Source organism: Zosterops lateralis, assembly GCF_965231275.1.
Source record: "Zosterops lateralis genome assembly, chromosome: 16".
Taxonomy (NCBI): domain Eukaryota; kingdom Metazoa; phylum Chordata; class Aves; order Passeriformes; family Zosteropidae; genus Zosterops; species Zosterops lateralis.
The window spans coordinates 1852972-1874895 of record NC_139776.1 but is presented as its reverse complement, the minus strand read 5'-3'; the positions used below and the strand labels follow the sequence as shown (position 1 = coordinate 1874895).

At 44.3% G+C, this 21924-nt stretch overlaps 1 protein-coding gene across 2 annotated transcripts in view; it reads right to left on the bottom strand.

Moving 5' to 3' along the window:
- Positions 1-16247, bottom strand: part of TSHZ2 (teashirt zinc finger homeobox 2) — a 214453-nt gene extending 198206 nt beyond the window's left edge. For both annotated transcript variants that reach the window (XM_083873401.1, XM_083873400.1), the window contains exon 1: positions 15460-16247. In XM_083873401.1, coding sequence (XP_083729527.1) covers positions 15460-15499 — 40 coding nt within the window. In that variant the 5' untranslated portion in view covers positions 15500-16247. The remainder of the gene's footprint in view (positions 1-15459) is intronic.
- Positions 16248-21924: the final 5677 nt, after the last annotated feature.

Below are 21924 nucleotides of genomic sequence, written 5' to 3'. Positions count from 1 at the left end.
GAAATGAGGTAGATTAGATAGATGAACTAGACAGACACATCTAACTGTCCTCCAGTGCACTCATTTGTTTGACAGCCTGGAAAACGCCAACATTCCTGGGATTAAATGAAAATAGAAAAATCGCATTTTCACTGTAAAGTATACACAGAACTTTTCCTATGTCAGATTTTCTCTTTGTTAAAATAAACCAGGGCACAACCACGTCCTCCTGGAGTGACCCAAAGCACAGTGAGATAAATGACACAGTAACCAAGGCACAGGCAGCTGGGAGCCCTTGGGCTGCTCCCCTTGTAGCCAGGTTTGAGTGCAGTGATAATGACCTGCACACACGTTGAGACATTAATTCTCTCCTGAGCTCAACAGCACCAAATATCCTGAACTGCCCATCTTCCATTGCTGTTTTGATATTATAATTCATTCATCCATGACTTCCAACTACTTTATCTTTAGGGGTTGGTCAAGCAATTTTTGTTCTGCAGTGCTTTTTCCCCCTCACTTTCTTCTTCAAGAAAGCAAAAGTAAATATCTTGGATGTAAAAAAAGTAAAGAAGAACACTGAGTGGAGCGACTACAGCATCTTCTTCAAGAAAGCAAAAGTAAATATCTTGGATGTAAAAAAAAATAAAGAAGAACATTGAGTGGAGCAACTACAGCATCCAGCTCCTTGTGACAGTTTTCCCCACACGACATCACAATCAGCCAAACACATTTGTAATCTACTGCAGCTGGTGTTTCTATAATTGATAGAGATATAAAAGCCCTTTTTTGCTAAAGTTGTACTTTTGTATTTTTTTCTTTCTTGGGGGAGTTGTGAGAAAGCAGCTACAAAAAAGCAAGCTTTAAATCTCAGATAATGTAGCTCCCTTTAGAATCCCAAGCTTAAAGCAAGTAGTTAGGAGTTTTAGCAATGCAAAAAAAAAAAAAAAAAAAAAAAAAAGGGAGCTAAAAACAAACATTTATTTTACTTGACGTAGCAAAACAGTGGATTAAAAAGTTAAATCAATGCACCGTCTGAATGGTTCCTGCTGTAGCTGCAATTTCAAATGAAATAAGAATGTTATAAAAACTCGCCCATATTAGGCACATTTGGAAATGTCTCCTTGTAACTGTTCTTTAAGTGTTCTGTCTATGAGCACTAACAGGTCACTGCACAGGAAATGCAAAAATATGTTACATTTTAATCAGGGCATATAAAACACTGTCTAGAATGTTACATTGCCCTTGGGAATCTGAAGTAAGTAGGGGAACTTTTACAAAGTCCAGGTCACTCTCCCCATTACATCACTGTTAAAAAAAAAATATATATATATATATATATATATATATATTATTAGGTTACATTACAGAGATGTCATGTATTAGAACTTTCCCAGTTGCAGGATGATGGCTGAGAGATGCTTATTTCCTTGGAGAAACTCGTAATCACTCCCTTGTTCCCCCTGCTCATACTTTGTACGTTGGAAATAGTGCATTTTAACTCAATCAAAATGTTTCCAAACAATTCTAAAGAGGGAGGACTGATATAAAAACAGGACTGTTCGTATGGGACTCACTGCAACAACAGATTTCAGCACTTTTTACCCTGACACACACACACACACAAATTGAAACTCTGCCTGGCTGTACCTCATAGGTGATAAAAAATGAAAGAAGGGATTTTAGCAGACGTGTTTGGGAATGATTAAGGTAAAATGTCCCTAATCCAAACAAGTGGAAACCCAGATGTTGATGGCATCATAACATTCCTCTGCCTTCTCGCAACTCTTTCTCCACATGATTTACATCTGTTTAACCCAAATCACAAGTTTGTAAAAGCTTTAATAAGTTCACCGAAACAGCAAGAGAATAATGCAGGGGATGACTGTTTTCTAGATTAACATTCTCAAGATTTTAGTTATTTAATACATAAATGCTGGAGGTGACACAAAACAGTGCAATAACCTGAAGGCAACCTGCTCTGCTGAGCCTGATTTGAGTTTTGTGGCTGACTTTCAGATAGAAAGATCAGATTTATAGGAAAAAACTCCCACGAGGCAGCAAACGAAATGAAATAAAATAAAATAAACCCTTTGCTGTGAGTAAAATAGAAGTGAGAGCCCCAAAGGCCCAGAGCAGATACCCACAGAGCAACCCAGGGAGCAGCCCTCCGTCGTGGGGCGTGTTGAGGCAAGAAAAGGAGCTCTCAGACTAATAAGGCTTTTATCTGAGCAGATATCTGTGGTTGAAACTCCTGGCAGGATTCTTGGTGTTGTCTCCGAGGTGTTTTTGTAGCTCCCTCAGTGCCTGGAGTGCCTCGTTCAGCCTGACCCACCCTGGCCATGCCAGACCATTGACTGACCCCTGTCCTACACAATAACATCTCCCAAATACACCAAAATACATTAAAATACCAAACAGACCATTGTCAAACATTCTGCATGAGGTCACCAAGCTCTCCATGTGCTGCCTGAGCTCTTCCACTCTCCTGTTGGCTCTGCCATCCAAGGGCAGCCCTGCCCCTGCCTGGCATCATCATCTCCTGGTTCCTGCACCAGGAATGGGAATTTTCCTTCTTTCCATTGGGTTTTGTGCCTTTTCCAAGCTGCCTGCACCGTGCCTGCGGATGGGATCTCATCCATCTCATCTCATCTCATCTCATCTCATCTCATCTCATCTCATCTCATCTCATCTCATCTCATCTCTGCCATCCAACTGACATGGGAGGAACAAGTCTGGCCAATTTTAAGTAGATTTTTTGACTTTTTCCCTACAGAACAAGGTCCCACCTCATGCGCACTGGGTCTACCTGGCAGGATTTGTTCCCCAGCTGGGTTGGATGGATTTCCCACACACATCCCTTCTCTCTGTGAGGTGAGGATGAGTCCAGGCTTTGGGAAAGCCAACTGGGATCCACTGGTGTGGAGCCTCCCTGGTTCCATCCAGGACTGATCCAGGCAGGAGCTGCCCAGCACAAGCTCATGGTCACTATGGTGCTCTGCACTGACCAGGCAATAAAGTCCTGCTCATGAGTTTACCCCTCTTTTCTGTGGATATCTGATAATTTTATGCTCTCTGCCCTTGCTCGTCCACGTTCTGCTCCCTAAATTTCTCTGCTTCCTCCCAAACACAAACAAAACCCTTTCTTCATTCTCCTCGGACCCATCACTGCCCCTGCAGCCACTGTCCTACTTATCCCCAGCTCAAATATATATATATATTTTTTTAAGGGAATGCAATTGAAAAAGAGAAACCAAGAACGGAGCATGTGTGGTGGGGATGGCACGTTGGAGAATGCTGTGTCACCTTCTAAAAATTCTTTGGCAACAGCAACTTTTAGGCTTTATAAGTCAGACAAATTTGGGTGGATTTTCTTAGGGAAAGCAGAAGATATCTCTGAAAAATGTTCACGTCACTGCCAGAAAGCTCAGTGGTCCCACAGCTTTGAAATGAACCCTGATGAACGTCTTCTAATTTTTTTTTGCCAAATAACATCCTACCCTAAATTACAGGAAGAACGTTTTAAGAAAGAAAACACAGATTTTAATGATGGAGATGGTTACTTTGAGCAGCTCAGAATTGGAAACATTAGAACCTGTAGAAATCAAACTTCTCAGCAGGAAACCCCAAACAATCCGGACTATAAGAACTGTTGAGCCCATAATAGAGAAATTATTGCAGCCAAGCCCTGGGCTCTCCAGTGCTCCCACATCCACACAACACTGCTCTCAAGGACCATGCTGGTTTTCTGGTTTTTTCAAGATTTTTCCCTATTTTTTCCCCCTTTTTATTATCACACATCTGAATTTTTACCACTGCCTGCCAGCCAGGTGAAGATGCTGAGCCCTGGGCACAAGTCTTGGCTACTTGTCCTGCCCCATCCACCTGAAGCACCTTTCCCTCTCCATTCTGAACAACCCAGATGGAGAAAGAGCTCATCAGACAAAAAACCAAAACAAATAAAATATGTCTATAATTCCAACCACAGGGAAGGCTGATGACTTGTGCTGTCATATTTAAGCTGTTTTTTTCTCATGCACGAGTGAAACAATAACCAGGCGAGGCTAAAAATCCCAGGTCTGAGTCCCTGATTCAGCCAGAGCAGCCCTTGGCCATAAATTTCAGCACTGACTTAAAAATTGATAGAAACTCTTTTTTTTAATCATCAAGTATTCAGCTGCTCATTACTGATATATGCTTTAATGATGTGCCCTTAAATTTTGGTCTGGTTTTAAAAATAAATTTGAGTTTCCTCAAACTCCATATCAAATCCATGCCCTGTAATTTTTTTCTGGTGCTTTTTTTCCTTTCTGAGGCCTGCCTGAAACACAAAATTTAAAAGAGTTTGCTCTGCCAGGTGACGTTTTGTTAGCTTTTGACAAGAGAAAATATTTAATCCCCTAATTTTTTTTTTCCCCTGCTCTGAATATTAGTTTAATTGTCACAAATAATTAAACGCTTATGAGTAAGAGACATCTTCAGACATTTTGACAATACATATTAAGAGACACTTTAAGGCAAATCTGCACAGATCGGCTTTTATTTGTTATGCTAAACGATGATGCATCCTGATTGCATTTGTTCCTTATTTGTGTGTGCAACAGGAGACGTACCGGGAATGATCTGTAAAGGAATAAAATGACAGTATTTGACAGGCTAGGAAATGTCTGGGCAGGGATACAGGAGAAGGAACCCTGAGAGGGCATTGTTTATGGAGGGGCAATGGGGAGAGACACTCCCTTCAATCCAAGGCAATGAAAGGCGCCAACAACTAAATTACAGTTAATAACAGTAAGAAATAAACATAAATTACGTACACAAGGCTCGAGCTCAAGGACTTTTGGACCACTAAAAATATATATATTATTATATCAATTATCAACGAGAGACAAATTCCCATCCTGGGAATTTGCATACGAACTCTAATAACCTGCTATTCAGAAATAGAGGCAAACATTAATTTCCACATGGAAAGGAGCCACGGGAGAGCTTCCCAAGTCCCCAGTTCTGGAAAAGAAAGCTCCACCTGGTGATTCAACACTCAGCTCAAGAGGTGGTCTCCCAGGTAAAGCAGATCAGCCCTATATTGCCTAAGATTTATTTGGAGTTCCTGTCAATATAATGGCTGAAACTACCATTGCTGAAAGGTAATACGGTGTGAAAATAAACATAAACAATCCTTAATGAATCCAGAGCCCATTTACCTGCACCATATTTCTTCTATAGGCAATACACACATCTCCAGTCTATGGAAACAACATAAAAGTGCCCTTGATCGAGGCCCCAATTCCAGTTCACACCAGAGAGGGAATTGAGGGAGGTCCATGGGAACCTGGTGCTAAAAGCTTTTGAAAATTCAGGTCTCTCTTTAGCTGCCCATGTAAGGATTTAGACCCCCAGGACTGGGAGCTGATTGAACCTCAGGCTCTATCACCAGAGAATTCCAACCACCCCTGGCAGTCTGGCTGGAGGAGAATGTGAATGGCCTGTTCAGCTGCAATCACACCTGGGTTTACATATTTCTCAGGGCAATGCTTTAAAGACAATCACATCCAGCTCTGCCCAAGAAATGCAGAACAGTTTATGGGAAGGAAAGTAACAGGAACCAAATTCTGTGAAAACTTAGCACTGAGCAAAAACTGGAAGGTAAAAAACTTGATTATTCTGTCTAAAACTCTTGCCTAGTCAAGCTCTCTTGGCTTGTTAGAATTAACAGAGCTCTGCTTTCTCAAACCATGAGACCTCCCATTTCTGGGAGCTCCTGGCCATGAGCAAAGTGCCTCTTCCACCACCACAGGGAATTGCAAGGGAGGGATGAAACTGCATTTCCACCTTCCCCAAGGTCCCAGTTGGGCTGTTCCCTCTTCTCCCCCATCACAGACCAGGGGATGCCTTGAGCTTCCAGCCCAGATTTCCCTCCTGGAAATGCTCTGATGATAGAAATGTGATCCAGCACCACGAGCAGGGAATTGGGAGCAAACACTGTTTGACCTTGAGCAAATCAGGTAAAACCTCACGGGTTTTCCACCAGGAAACATTCCACATCACTGGGGTGATTCTGAGGAGCATCAGCAAGAAACCCACGGAAGAAAAGAGTTAAGTGTGAAGAAATATTGCTCCACTGCCTAACAAAGGACACAAATACCAGCAGGATCCACGCAGCTAATCAAAAGAACTTGGAAAGATTTTAATTTTTTTAGCATTTAACGCTACAGATGATCAATACAACTATTCAGCTTCTTTCTCCTTTTACGTGTTAATTTAATGCTACTCATGCCATGCTTATGGTGTGTGTTATGACACGGCCAAAAAAACACATAAGAAAATAATTTTGGGAGACCAAACACAGCAGCTGGCACAAGGTTCTTCTGTTTTCTTCGATACGAAACATAAAAATCATAAAAAAGGCAGAGCTTTGCTGTGAAGCCCCACTTACCCTGCGGGAAGCAAACGAGTTCTTCCTATATGTACAAAGAAAATTGCAGACCTTATAAATCGTGCCGGCGATTTGCCGTGTGATTCGCACAGAAAAAATATTTTTATATATATATATGTGTGTGTGTGGAAAATTCTCAGTGAAAAAAAATATATCTTTCTATGGAAAAATAGAAATTACTTCTGTCCAAGTGGAGGGCGAGTGATAGAAAGGGGGTTGTTGTTGTCTGCACACTCCAAACTGCACCAATGTGCAGATTTTTATTCCGATCTCCTCTAAAGCAGAATTTCACTAGGGGGAAAAAAAAATAAAAATCTGAGCTATCAAGGTATTCTAGAGAATTTAATTATTTTCATTAAAAACAAGAACTGTATGCTGCTCCTTTTTGCAATAGAAATTCTGCACCGATTCCACATAAACAGACCCAATATCGCTTCAGCCAAGTTGCTTTGGGAATATGTAACAGCCTTTTTTAAGTTATGAAAGCAATATCGAATGAGATTTACTACAATTTAAGATAAGTGGGTCTTAATTTTATATGAACAGAGAGACTTAAAAAGCAGGCAGGAAGAGTTCCAATTATATTGCGCTGGAATATTAGGCCCTGTGCAAAATTGCCCCTTTTCTTGTTTTACATGCATAAAAACAAGCACAACAGGCTTTTCAATTAAATGAGTCTTTGGAGAGAGATGCAGGAAGAGCCAGCGAGCTCCTTAAAACTTTATTGTTTTTTTTTATCTTTGTCAGGTAGGGCTGTGAGGTAAAAATGACTTGTTCTCTGCAGCACACAGCCCTTCCTGTTTAGCTTTTCCTTCCTGTTTTCACCCATCAATTTTAAAGGTTTCCCAAAATCTGGATTAGTTTTCCCCGTATACTTGGGGAGTTGTGCTTTTCCACAGCCATCCAGAGCTCAGGATGTTTCCCAGAGTCTCTTTAGCATTGGGAGTAACTTTAATGAGCCTCAGTATCATTAGAGGGAAAGCAGTTTACAGAACACAGGGAGAAAAGACACAGAAAGGAATAAGATACAGCTCTAATAGATACAAGCCATGGAGATGAAAGAACGAAGTCAGCATCTCATTTGCATTAATACAATAAAAAATACAGCATTAATGTTGCTAGTTGTAAATTTATTTTTTTTTTCAATAAAGTTCAGCCTGATTATATCTGGGAAAAAAAAAAAAAGGTAGGCTGTGCATTCCTCGTAGTATTTATCCTATAAAGAGCAGTTACTGCCTATTAACTTTCTAGATTTAATTGCCACTAAAAAACAATCTCCGGGAAACTTCAATTGAAAGTCACTCCTCAAGAACCGATGGTCTGGGCTCTCAGAACTGCTTTGTTTATGGCAATACAAAGCCAGAGCTCCAATTCACACATCTCCACTCCATCATTATGTTCAGCATTTTGTTTACTGATATTATGTGTGTGTAGGTCTATAATTATACACCCAGACACACACACCAGTTCATCACCAGAATCAGGCAAAAAAGCAACACTGCCAACCTTGTTTATACAAAAAGCACGGAGCACAACCTCAAAAATCATGAGACTGGGCTGAAAACGATGGGAAGTTAAAAAAAAAGTCACTTTGAGAATCAAGGCGTTTTTTCTTCTGCATAAGAACTTCCAGCCTGCTTGTTTTCAAGTTCCTCTCCAGAGCAAGCAGTTTGAAATAAATTCCCTTTTAAAAATGCATATTGGACACTTGCATGATCACCATCAGACTCTGAAAGCTGGAGGTTTAAAGAAAATAAACCCCAAGAAAGGACTTTCAGGGGACACAGCACGGTTCTAACATTTGGGCAAAGATTGGTGCAGCAATCAAAAACTGCTCTGAATGTGCATCCCTCTCCCAGACAGGCACTTTTCTCCCCTCCTTGCAGGTATGGATGCGTGTCTGCCTGAAAAAGATCCTTTCCTCAGACATTTAGGACTGTTTGTTCTCTTTAACTGTGGAATTTTCCCAATACTCGGGACCATCAGGCACCGCACGTTAGAAACTCCGTATTTTTCACAATCAGATCCTGTCATTTTGAAGCTATTGTGCCTTTTCTTTTTTCCTAGGGCAAACGGGGGGAAAATATTTCTTTTCAAGGAAACAAAGATTCTCTTCATTTTTCTAAATGAAACACTTAATGCAACACTTAGATCAGAAGACCAGTTTTTCCACTTCTTTATTTTTTTGCCTGAGAAAGCTCACGAGGTAATGGATGAAAAGCCAGCAACAGTTAAAGAAGGATGTGTAAATCTAATGGGAAACACTGTGCTTCTGTGATGCTTTTTCTCCTTGAAACCTTAAAAAACACACGGTTTTGCTGTCAAGATACTTCTGAGTCGCAGAAACCATAATTATAACACAGTAAAAATTACTCTGTGCCAACAGCCTCAAGTGAGAAGCCACCTTAATGAGAAATAACTGCTTTTAGCACATGGAACTTTCAGGCTTTGGATTTGCAACACCATTTTTCAGGCATTTTCCCACCCCTGTGCACAACGTGAACACGGTGCCTTAAAAAAAAAAGGTTTTTATTGAAAGCCCATCTCATCTCCTGGAAGCAGAACCAGCGCCCAGCAATTAATACAGAGTATGGGAATGGGATTGGGGAGAGAAGTTGGCTGAGCAAGAAGAATATCTCAGTCATGCAGCCTTCAGGAAAGAAAAGCTTCAGCAAAGAACAGAAGTTCCAAGCAGAATTGTCCCTGGATTTCAAGCTAAATGCAAGAATCTGGTCCCTCTTTAGAGGCAGAATGATTCTCTAGGAATATATATATTGGATTTTGTAGCTGCACAGCCCAGTCTCACACAGACAGTCCAATCACCCACTGGAGCAAAGTGCTGAGTAAGAGCTGCTGGGCTGGGCCCACTCTCATGTAAATGATGGTAATTAAAACAGGTAATGAAAAATTCCCTGCTCTTGCATGGATGAAATGGGAGATTTCAGCTCGTGGTTCCGCTTGGCTCCTGTACCAGATTGGGAGACAAATGAAAATGTCTCTCTGCTTGCGTGAGCACGCTTGGGAGGTAAAACTTCACAAACATTTTGCAGAGAAGAGGGGAAAAATCAAAGCTTTATTCTAGCAGCAAAGTCTGTAGAATCCCCCCTTTTTTTTTTTTTAAGGCAGAATGTGGCCTGAAACACATCTCAACCCGAGAGGAATTAAAAAGAATTTGAACAATTTTACTTTGCTTAGCTAACAATACGTCATCCAGTGGAAGAACCAGGCCTGACTCTCTCCCCTCCACCAGCTGACACGATATTTTTTTTTTTTACATTTGAGCTCTCAAGATCTGCACAATAGCTTAACACAATAAGTGTTTAGCCTCTGGTTCCAACTGTAATTGATAGAGTACAGTTCCATTCCCTCTGCTGCTGCTGCTAAGTTGGGAATTGCAGCCACAGCAACTGACAGCGCTTTTTTTTTTTTTTCCCTCTGAGTCTGGAGTTGCTCTCTGGGAGTGATGTCCTCATCGGGATGGGAAGGGAAATTATGGCAGAAAAGCTCATCCTGGCCCTGTTTTATTGAGGGACTCCAGGGATCTCTGCTAGAGGAAACAGCTCCTTGAGGTGGGTGATGATAATGAGAGCAAAAAATTAGGAGGAGAACATTGAGGGAGGAAATTCCCAAAATCCTGCCGGTTTTGGAGAAAAATGGGTTTCTCAGAGAGCACGGAAGAGCGTTCATGCACCAGCATTTCTGACGAGGGACAGAATTTTGTAAAATTGTGCCATTTGCTGATGGAAATGTTTTTTGTTTCCCAGCCACAGGGGCTGAGCCCTGCTCTTGAGATAGTGGGGATATCCCGGGCTTGGATCGATGAGGGGAAAACTGAAATAAGGGAAACAGGCACTAAAATGAACCTGATTTCAAATTGTCCCATTCAGGCCTGAGTTCTGACACGGGAAAAATAAAAATTCCCCAGCAGCTTTGGGCTTAGGAGCCGAGTGCAGAATTTAACGCAGATGGCAACTAATTTTGGTGCCTCTTTAGTTGCAAAAGTACCTATTTTGGAATATATTTAATTAGCCGGGATTTAAAGGCTCCTCTTGTTTGTGAACACCTTGGCTTTTTTTTGTCATCTGTCAGCATCGTGATGTGCACTGTAAGCGAAGGGTTCTGAGGCATGAACTGTTTAGGTGGTTTTGATGTGCAGTTGCTTTTCTGGAGGATGTTGAAATAAAACAGTGCTGCCATTTCTACGGTTTCATTCAGCGCCGCTTCCCTGGAATCTGCTGCCACTGCCCCTGTTATAAGGGATACAAATAATCCTGGAACAGCCCCAGTGCTCCTGGTTACATTTACAGAGATATCTCGCTGCCTTTTGCCATGGAAATACACAGAGCAAGCCTTGCTGGTCTTTTGCACAAAGCAGAATTTCACTTTCTAAATGTGATTCTGGTTTAAATAACCTCTCCTGCTAAGGTGCAAGCTGCAGCTTTAAAGAGCTCCCTGCTCACCATCCTCTGCTCTCTGCTGTGTGAGGACCCTTCCAAAAAACAAACCTGGGTTATTCTACAGCTCCAATAAACAGAATAAATGTGCCTGAGACCTGCTCCTGCTGTACTTCTCCCCAGATTTGGTTCTCAGCTAGTCTCTGTTGGGGCTGAGAGAGAAAGAAAAGAAAAGAAACATAAAATTTCACCCGCAAAGGCCGTTAAGTCCAGATTCCTCTTTGCAGGCTTTTAAAAGAGCAAACTACCAATGCACCATCACAAAAATAAAATATGCACATTTCAACAAGCTGCAGGGGAAAGGAGAGTTTAATCCAGTGAAATTGTGTTTGAAAGCCATTTCATACCCCTGGGAATAAAAAATCTGAATAGCAATTCTGCTTCGCTTCCACCCTTTTTTTTTTTTTTTTTCCACCCTCCTGTTAATATATTACCATTTGTTATGGAATCGTGGGGAGACTTTTGCCCCAGACTGTGGCTGCATTTTGCTGAGGGATGAAGGACTCAGTGGGCCTGAGCCTCTTCTTGCTCACAGAACTCAGTGATGCTTCCAGGGATGTTTGATTTTTTGATCCACACCTGAGCAGGAGAAGGATTTTGTAAAGCCCTTTTTTTTGGAGGGAAAGCCCCACCACAAATTTGGGCTGTTTGTGGCAAGTACAGGTCCCATCCTAAGGCAGGCACTGATGGAAAAGAGCTGCAACTCTCTGCCTCAGGAACTATCGACTTCGCTCTCAAAATAAAAAAAAAAAAAAGCAAGGAAGATTCAGAAAAGGTTCGGCCCTGCAGAGATCAAAATGCGTTTGACATCGTCGTCGGTGTTGATGTGAAATAAAGTGGCTCTAAAAGTGTAATCGGAGAGCAGAAATCCCCATCATCACACATAAATAGTGCCCCATTTATCCAATTACGCTCCCTTGTTTCATTACAGTGGCCCGGAATATATTTCTTAGGAATACAAGGCTTAAAATTAATAATAGAAAAGGACAAAATTGCCATGTATATTTCTCCAGATAGATTTTCATCTAACAGCAGGACTTCACTTCTGATTCACTCGCTGGTTCTCTCTAACCTTTACATTATTCATTAATCAAACTCGAAACCTGCTTTCAAAGTCAGTGCATGGCAGTAATTATTTACAGTTGTGCACAGTATTTAATTTTAAGCAATGACAAAAGCAGGCATGTCCAGAATCACAAGGCTTATCATTTTTCTTCCCTTGGAGGTGAACTATCTGAAGAAAACTAAAAAGTTGCAAACTTCTCTTCAATATCTCTGCTGCCATCGAGACAAAATGCGGCGCAACTGATACCTTTGAACTTGTACAACTAAAAATAAATAAAAGTGAAAATTAAGTAATATATAATGTATCAACTCCTTTAAATAAAAAGGACTAAGGAGCTTTGCTATCAGCCTTGATGAGAGATTCATTTCTTATTGCACAGCCTGTCTCCTGTCACTTTGAGGGATTTTTTACCATCCAAAACAGAACCTCAGTATTATCCCTGAAAATGAAAGTCAGTTTTAAGAACTATAGACAACAGGCACGTCTGCTCTTTGAAACTCCCCCCTACCCCCCACAAACACACAAATACAACTTCAAAGCTGGAGAACTATTGCAAATGTATAAACCTACTTCAAATAGTTCTGCTGGCTGAGACTGGACTGAATTTGCAGGAATTTTTGCTCACCTGAAACAACATTGATCTGAGGAGGGATCTAATCAAAGAAATGCACCACTGAAGAGAAATGCACATTTTATATTGAGAATGAGAAAGGAGAGATCTAATTGTGGTCATATGAGTTTCTCTCTTGTCATTAAGATCTTAAAAATGCTGTCGGGTCCTGGATAAAAACATCTCTTGCTGTATCTCAGCAGGGAAACCCCAGGAAACAACAGCTCGCTGAAATTCACTTACTGTATCCCATGCTTCTAAAAAAGAACACCGTGCCCCTGCCACGAAAAGATACTACACGCATTCCGAGTGAAAATTCTACAAATAAAATGAAGCCTCGCATTCCTGACAGGGAGGGAAAAAAAAAAAATAAAAGGAGCAGTTCCAGCAGTGTCACGGTGCCGATCAGCATCCACGAAAATACAGCTATTTATTCACCCTGCAAGTTGAAAATGGGAATGCCTTATTCAGATCAAAACCCTCTTGGTGAAGGAAATAATAACAGCGATTCTGATGGCAGAGTTCTCTTGAATACACATATAGATATTTATATAAATATTTTTATTTCTAGTGGAAAATGCTATTTATGGCGACGTAAATTTGGGATCTTTGCCTGCATAGGAATCCCAACCTGCAGAGGTGGATTCACTGGGCACGTCCCAAAAGCTTCTGCCTGCAGCCCATTGTCCTGCAAACCCAAAAAATGCAGCCAGAGCTGGGAGTTGATCAAAGTTCTGCCTGTCCCAGTTTCTCTGGGGTGACATTTTCCCCCCCACGTGGATCCCGAGCACGACTTGGCAAAGTTTATTCAAGTGTGCCACTAAACTTGCCCGTGCGTTTTGTCCCACATTTGCTGTGCCTCACCCAGGAGATGTTGGCAAGGGAGAAGGGGAAAATTTAAAAGTAAAGATATCAAATATGAGTTTTCTCTAAAGAGCTGATCCGAGGAAGGGCACAAAGGGAAAAAAAAAAAGAAGGGGCAAAAACCCGCCTACATTAAAAGCCAAACAAGATAATAATTGTGCATGTCTGGCTAAGAGAATCTAGAGGGCAAGCCTTACGTCATTGGCACTTGGGTTACCATGGTGAGTGATTTATTGATATATATCAAGAATGAATAGATCAAAGGCAGCGAGATGACAGGTGATCAATCAAATGTCAAATCAAAGCTGGCAATCAACTGGAAAGCTGATTTTTCAGTGGGTGGGTCTGGCAGGAGAAAAATGAACTTCCATATTGCGCTTCCCAGAAACAAAACCCCACCACACTATTAAAAAAAAAATAAAAAGCAATTAAGGAGCCTGAAAGGAAACTCTTTGAAAAGATTTACTATACAGACCCACTCGTCTGTTTCTTTTTCTTGGCCCCCAAAAGAAAAAGAAACACCCCACAACGACAAACAAAACACTTCCAAAGTTGCAAACTATTTTCTTCTGTTAAAAAAAATAAAAAAATAAATTGCAAAACCACTTGGCATGTGCAAATACATAAACCCGGCTAGGAAACAAAAGAAGGATTTGATTTGAAAACGCGGATTGTCCTCTAACAGTCAGAACGTTTCATTTTATTTCCTGTTGCAATTTTCACCACTGATGATCAAAGGCTGAACTTCCCCACCGGGTTCATCAGCAGAGAGAGAGTCCCTGTACTATTTCAGGCACACACACACACACACCCGGCCAGAACTGGCACCAGAAAATACGACGAAATAAAAGATTAAACACCCCTCGACCCACTTCGCGAGAATAAAACACGGATCCAAAGCGAAAGGGGAAAACCAGAAAAGGGAAAAAAAATAACAGTAATATTTAAAAATCCGTCCTAAGGGGAGAAGTAAAGGGACTGCTTTTGGTTGGGGCAAGGGGAGAAAAGGGGTGCCCAGGGAAGAAAGTTGGGGGTAAAAAAAGAAATAAATAACAATAATATTATTAAAAAATCCATCCTAAAGGGAGAAGCAAAAGGATCACTTTCTGTTGGGGCAGGGGGAGAAAAAGGGGCGCCCAGAGAAGAAAGTTGGGGGTAAAAAAAAATAATAAATAACAATAATAATATTAAAAAATCCATCCTAAAGGGAGAAGTAAAGGGATCACATTTGGTTGGGGAAGGGGGAGAAAAAGGGGAGCCCAGGGAAGAAAGTTGGGTGGAAAAAAAATAATAAATAACAATAATAATATTAAAAAATCCATCCTAAAGGGAAAAGTAAAGGGACTGCTTTTGGTTGGGGCAAGGGGAGAAAAGGGGCACCCAGGGAAGAAAGTTGGGGGTAAAAAAATAATAATAAATAACAATAATATTAAAAAATCCATCCTAAAGGGAGAAGCAAAGGGACCACTTTCTGTTGGGGAAGGGGGAGAAAAAGGGAAGAAAGTTGGGGGTAAAAAAAAAATAATAAATAACAATAATAATATTTAAAAAATCCATCTTAAAGCGAAAAGCAAAGGGAAGCCTGACCGCTTTCGGTTCGGGCAGGGGAAAGGGGGGGAAAAGGGGAAGAAAGTTGGGGGGAAAGTTTGGGCAGGGCAGGGCAGCGGTGGCTGAGCCGGGGCAGCGGCGGAGGGCAGGGGACAGGGACAGGGGACAGGGGACAGGGGACAGGGGACAGGGGACAGGGGACAGGGGACAGGGACAGGGGACAGGGGACAGGGGACAGGGGACAGGGGCAGGGGACAGGGGACAGGGACAGGGGACAGGGGACAGGGACAGCCCCTGCCTGGGGAAAACCTCGGCAATAAAGAGCCAAACTGCCCCCACGGAGCCACCCAGGGAAAGGGAGGGGGATGGGGGATAAATAAATAAAGATCCAGCCCGGAAAAGCGAGGGTGACCCTAAATAATGATAATAATAATAATAAAGATGGGGGTAGGAGTGGAGGGAGCGCAGAGACAGGGGCTGTGCAGAGGTGGATGGCTTTCCTTACCTGCAGCCCGTTTGGGTGCTTGCTGTTTCCTCCTTGGCATCGCTCTACTTTCTCCAATCTCACTTCTGTCCCCAGATCCGAGAGCCCTGAGCCGCTCCTGAGCCGTGTTCCTTTTCCTCTGCCTCTGCCGCTTCCCCAGCCCCCCCTGGAGCCTCCCCTGCCCCCTCCTTCCCACTCCTCTGATAGGAACCTGTTTGGGTTTGATTTTATTTTACAGATCTACGTTTCTCTCTCTCTCTCTTTTTTTTTTTTTTTTTTCTTTCTCTCTCTCTCTCCCTTTTTTTTTTTTTTTTTTTTTTTTTTTTTTTTTTTTTTTTTTTAACTGTTGCAACACTTGCTGCTTCGCTTTGATTCAAACATCGAAAAAAAAAAAAAAAAAAAAAGAAAAAAAACGCTCGGGGGGGGGGAAGAAGCAGCAGCAAAGAAGCAAACGAAAAGGCGCCCGCAGCGGTGCCAGAACAGAGAAGGGTAATAAATAAATAACAAAATAGAATCTGTATATATATATATATTAAAAAAAAAAAAAAAAAAAAAAAAAAAAAAAAAAAAAAAAAAAAAGGCGGTTTTGGAGAGACTATATGGGGCTGGCTGCTTCCTCCTTTTCCCTGTCCTGTCCTTCTCCTGGCAGAGAGAGGCGGATGGCGGAGCGGTGCCCGGCTGTGCGTGTGTTCTGTGTGTTCTGTGCTCTGTGTGTGTGTTGTGTGTGTGTGCGGAGCGCCGCAGGTTCCGTGCTGTCAGCTGCCAGGCGGTGAGTGATGTGGGAGCGGACAGGGGGAAGCTCGGGATGGGAGGAAATGTGGGATCCGCGCTCACACGCGCGCACACGCGTCCCTCACCGCCCCCCCCCCGTTCTCTTTCCCAGGCGCGCACACGTGCACACACACGCGCGCGCACGCGTCCGTCACCCCCTCTGTTCTGTTTCCCAGGCGCGCGCACTCACGCGCGCACACGCGTCCGCCCCCCCCCCCCCCCCCCCCGTTCTCTTTCCCAGGCGCGTTCACACACGCGCGCGCTCACAGACACACGCGCGCACACAACAGGCAGGGCTGGGCGATGCCAGCGAGCATCGATCCGCCGAGGAGAAAAACTGAACATTTAACAAACTCCTCCTCCTCCTCCTCCTCCTCCCGCGACCCGATGACAGGAGGAAATTTACTCCGCGCAGCCGGGCGGCAGAGCCGTTCATTAAAGAGACAGGGCGCCGGCACCGCGCCCGCCCCACCGCCCGCCGCCAGCCCGAGCAGCCCAACCAACCCTGCCGGGCCCCGCGGGGACACCGCTCTCCCCGTGCGGGGATACCCCTTATCACACCGCTCCTCATGCGGGGATACCCCTTATCACACCGCTCTCCATGCGGGGATACCCCTTATCACACCCCCTTCCCACGCGGGGACATCCCCTTATCACACCGCTCTCCATGCGGGGACACCGCTCCTCATGCGGGGACACCCCCTTATCACACTCCTTCCCACTCGGGGACACCTCCTTATCACACCGCTGCCCACGCTGGGACACCCCCTCATCACACCCCCTTCCCATGTGGTGACACCCCCTTATCACACCGCTCCCCACGCGGGGACACCCCCTTATCACACCGCTCCCCACGCAGGGACACCCCCTTATCACAGCCCCTTCCCACGCTGGGACAGCCTCTCATCACACCCCCTTCCCATGCGGTGACACCCCCTTATCACACCGCTCCTCCCTCGGGGACACCTCCTTATCACACCGCTCCCCAAGCGGGGACACCCCCTTATCACACCGCTCCCCACGCGGGGATACCCCTTCTCCAAACCCCCTCCCCATACGGGACCGCCCCATAGTGCAGGACCATCCCCTCCCTATGCGGGACCTTCCCCCGCACACACAGGACCACCCCCCACATCTCCATCCCACACAGGACCACCCCCACATCCCCATCCCAGGCGGGACCCCCCGGCCCCGCAGGATGCTCTTCCCAAGGGAGGGCGCTTTGGGCAGCCGGGGCCGGGCCGGCAGCGCCCCCCGCGCCCTCCACCCCAGACAGGGCGGTACAGAGGGGAAAAAGGGGTTTATTTGCACCAATGATCCCCCTGGACGGAAGGGAGGCTGCCTGGGGCTGAGGACCAGGGGATGCTCCCTCAGGTGTGCCTGGGGATGGGGACCAAGGGATGCTCCCTCAGGTGTGCCCATGGTGGGGACCAGGGGATGGTCCCTCAGGTGTGCCGATGGTGGGGACCAGGGGAGGCTCCCTCAGGTGTGCCCATGGTGGGGACCAGGGGATGCTCCCTCAGGTGTGCCCATGGTGGGGACCAGGGGATGCTCCCTCAGGTGTGCCCATGGTGGGGACCAGGGGATGCTCCCTCAGGTGCCCTGTCCCACCTGCGGATAGCCCAAGGCTGGTGACCAGCTCCCTTCCCTGCCCAGGGTGTCACTCTGCACCCTGGGGTGTCCCAGCTGTAGGAACACGAAGGTATCAAAGGGTTGGACATTGAAGTTCAGTGAAGTTTGGGTGAAATCCCCCTGCTGCCCGAATTTCCCCTGGCACCTGGATTTAGGGAGAGTTGGGTACATCCATCAGGTGCTGCTGAACCCAAATCTGTGTCCCCTCCAAGTGAGCAGAGTTTGTCATCGTTTCAGAGCCCCACCAAAGTGCCAGGCTGAGGAGGGACAGGTGGCACTGCAGCTTTGGAGTGTTGGTCCCTAAGACTCACAGGGACAATTCCCCTGCCCCATTTATTCTTTCAGCTTTAGGTTGTTGTTTTTTATTTTCCCTCCGCTGCTCTGAACATCTTGAGGGTTTAAATGTGATTTTGGTTGGAAAGGATGGAGTAATTTCTGTGTATTCAACTATAATTTGTATAAGACCTCCTAAAAGTGGCTTTTCTGATTACTCCATATCTTAAACCAAGAGGTTACTGTAGAACTAAAGTTTTTTACCTTTTTTTTTTTTTTTTTTTTTTTTTGGCATTTGACTCTTTCTAGTGAAACTCTTGGGTTTAATAGGAATAATTTTCATCCCTCTCAAATAAAGTCTGTTACAAAGCACCAGCAAGAGCTGCTGTGTTGTAGCTGCTGTCCCTGGGCCTGCAGCCCCCTTGGTGACCTTTGTGTTCAGCAGCCCAACACCAGACTGTGTTTATAAAGTGTCCCCCAAACTGATTTCACTGAAATTATTCCATGGCCTTCCCTTTACAAACTCCAGCAATTTTTATATGCAATAGGAAAGTATTTATTGGTGTAAGCAAATGCTTAGTTTGAAAGATAAAATAGGATAACACCACTATAAAATACTCATTTTTCCACTTCTGCCTGGCATAACTCACCCGGGAGTGAACAGCTCTGCTTGAATCGGTGGGAATTTGCAGGGATCTCTGATACCTGTGTGCAGCACTTGTAAAACCCTGCTGGTGCTCACCTGGGAGTTCTGCTTTGTCTCCAGCCCAGGCAGGTGTAAACACAGGGCCAGGAGGGGCCACAGCAGCGGGACAATTATCCCTGCCCTGAGGAGAAATGACACACTGCCTGACTTGCTAAACACAGCCTGGACCTGGAGCAGGCAGCTCAGCACAGGGTGGCAAACTGAGATTTTCTTTTCACATTTCGAGTGTCTTGATTTGAAATTTTGAACCCTTCAGCTTTTACACGTTGGTCCCCAAGCCAGAAAACTGCAGACACCTCTGGTTTTCTGTTTTGTCTTCTCCCTGTCTGCACAGAAAGGATGCTACACCTCCAACAGACTGTTTATTATGAAGGATTGTGTATTAAATGCTGTTTAACAGGGAGATGTTTTAGTGAGAGTTCCCAAACCTTGGGACACGACGTGTGCGTTGGGACACGACGTGTGCGTTGGGACACTCACAGGCACGAGGAGCTGGCAGATTACAAATTTCCCTCCTATTTTAACCTCTCCATGTGCTGCTCCCGTGCAAGTTGCAGAGCCAGGAGCTCTGGCTGAGGCAGGGCAGCAGCTCAGCCTGCTCTGGGATCAGAGGAGCAGCTATTGTTCTCCAGAGTCATGGCTCCAATCCAAACGTGCGCGCCGGGGACGGGATTTGAGGATTTGTACTCGCAGCCTCCACGTGCAGGATGAGCAAAGTCACTGTTTGAAATGGTGACTCCTCGGGGAAAGGGGAATTGAGGAGATGGACTTGTGTGAGTGGAGCAGCAGTGAGATGGCACCCTATCTTCGGTGATAAATGGGAGCATTAACAAGGCTTGGTCGAGAGGAACCCTACAGATTTATGGCTTCCTGTCTCCACCAGCAGATGCCATTATGGCTGACAGAACAGAATGCCTTTCAAGAGGGAACTGGGCTGGGATTATGAAGAAGAGAGGGAAAAAAAAAAAAAACAAACCAACAAGCAGAGTCTGGTGTCCATTTTTATCCAGGGGTCGGAATTGGCTGATAGGTTTGAATAGAGCTGGAACTCCACAGCGTTCGTGTGCTCCCTGCTCCTGTTATTTATAACAAAGTTGGTGAAGGTCATTTAGCATCTCTTTTAGCACAGGAAGAACCCATAATATTTACTGAAAGCATTTTTTGCACTCTTGAAAATTAGAGATAATAAAATGAACAGATAGCACTTGGAGTCTTCCTTGGCTTATCCAATGGAATAATCTCGATGGGTGCTTAATGTTTACTTTGGAAATGCAGCAAATGATTCCGAAGCTCTATTGAATTTTATCTATTTTTATTGCATTGCAGAATAATATTTCTCTTTCCTGACAAAATGTTATGACCAGTAATAGCAATGGCAGTTATGCATGTTCAAAAAAAGAGTAATCAAATCTCATGCTTCAGGCCATGAGCTGAGTTCCCCACTGGGATCCAGAAGGATATTTTTTTTCCCCCCAAATATAGCAATATACAATCAAGGAGATATGTTCTTAGAGGATTTTCAATTTCTTGGTTAGGTGCAGATTACATGGAGCAACAGTGTGACCTGGGATTGTGCAAATCCTCTCTGGCTGTAGTTTTGGGTCTGATTTTTCAGCCTAATGTGTGTGATTTGTTGTGCCTTACGGGAAAGTTTACAGCCACTTCTGTGCACAATAAAGGGCCAAATGCTCTTTGTGTACCTGACTCTGATAACAGCTCCCATCGTGTAGTCACAACAAACTCAGCAGTGTTTTATCTTACTTATTTTTGTTGTCTGTCTTTCTTTCAGTGACTGTTCTGCTGATAATTAAAACTGGGGATTTTTTTTTCTTTTTTTTTTTTTCCCCTCTAGAAGTTATATATATATATAGGTACACAACTCCTCCTGAATGAAATTCACAGTGTTGGTGACCCCTTTCACACATTGCCTATAACTGTAGAGAATGAAAAAATGGAAATTCTGACAAGTCCAGCAAACAAAGGAAGGGTTAGAAATATTTGATTTGATAAATAATATTTTTTTTAGTATTGCCAGTTAATGGCATTGCCATCCTCAGTACCTACTTTTTTATTTTTAGAATTATTGGAGGAAAATTATTTTAGAAAGGATTTGGGTTGCAACGATTTTGAAAGAATCGATTTGAGGACAGACTGAGGATTCTTTAGGGAAAATAGAGAGCCCTGTGGATCTGCTGCAGTCCCTGCCCAGGAACAGCTTTGACTGTGCTCATTCCATCGAGGCACATTTGGCCAACACGATGCAGATCCAACAGCTCCTCTGGGCAACCTCTCCCAGTGGCTTTGCCATAGAAAAATTTATCCTGCTCTTGGAAAACTGGGCTTTTTTTGGGGAGGCTTTCTCAAATAAAATGAAGAACATTTCTTCTCTTCCTCTTTGAGGCAGTTTTTAACATCTTTGCAGATGAGTCACCTCCATTCCCCAAACCATCTCTGCTTCTTCAGCCACCCCATCCCCTGGCCCTCATTTCCCTGCTCTGTGGCTGGACAACCCAATGGTTTGAGGTGCAGTGCCAAACCTGGCTGCTGGATTGCCTTTTCCACCTTCCCCAGCAGCAGCGGGTGGGATCCCTTCCCATGTCTGACACAGGACAGGGCTGTTGGCACGTCCCAGTTTGACACCCGCCCTTTCCGCGGCAGCGCTGACACCGTTGGCTCACGGAGAGCTCCTGGTTCCCTGCAGAACTGCTTGGTAATCACTTGTCCCCATCCTATATTTGAGCTTCGTAATCACCCGTCCCTGCCCAGGAACAGCTTTGACTGTGCTCATTCCATTGAGGCACATTTGGCCAGCACGATGCAGATCCAACAGCTCCTCTGGGCAACCTCTCCCAGTGGCTTTACCATAGAAAAAATTATCCTGCTCTTGGAAAACAACAATTTATCCTACTGTTGGTTTTTTTTTGAGGGGGCTTTCTCAAATAAAATGAAGAACATTTCTTCCCTTCCCCTTTGAGTCAGTTTTTAACATCTTTACAGATGGTGACCCCCATTCCCCAAACCATCCTCGGATTCTTCAGCCACCCCATCCCCTGGCCCTCATTTCCCCGCTCTGTGGCTGGACAACCCAATGGTTTGAGGTGCAG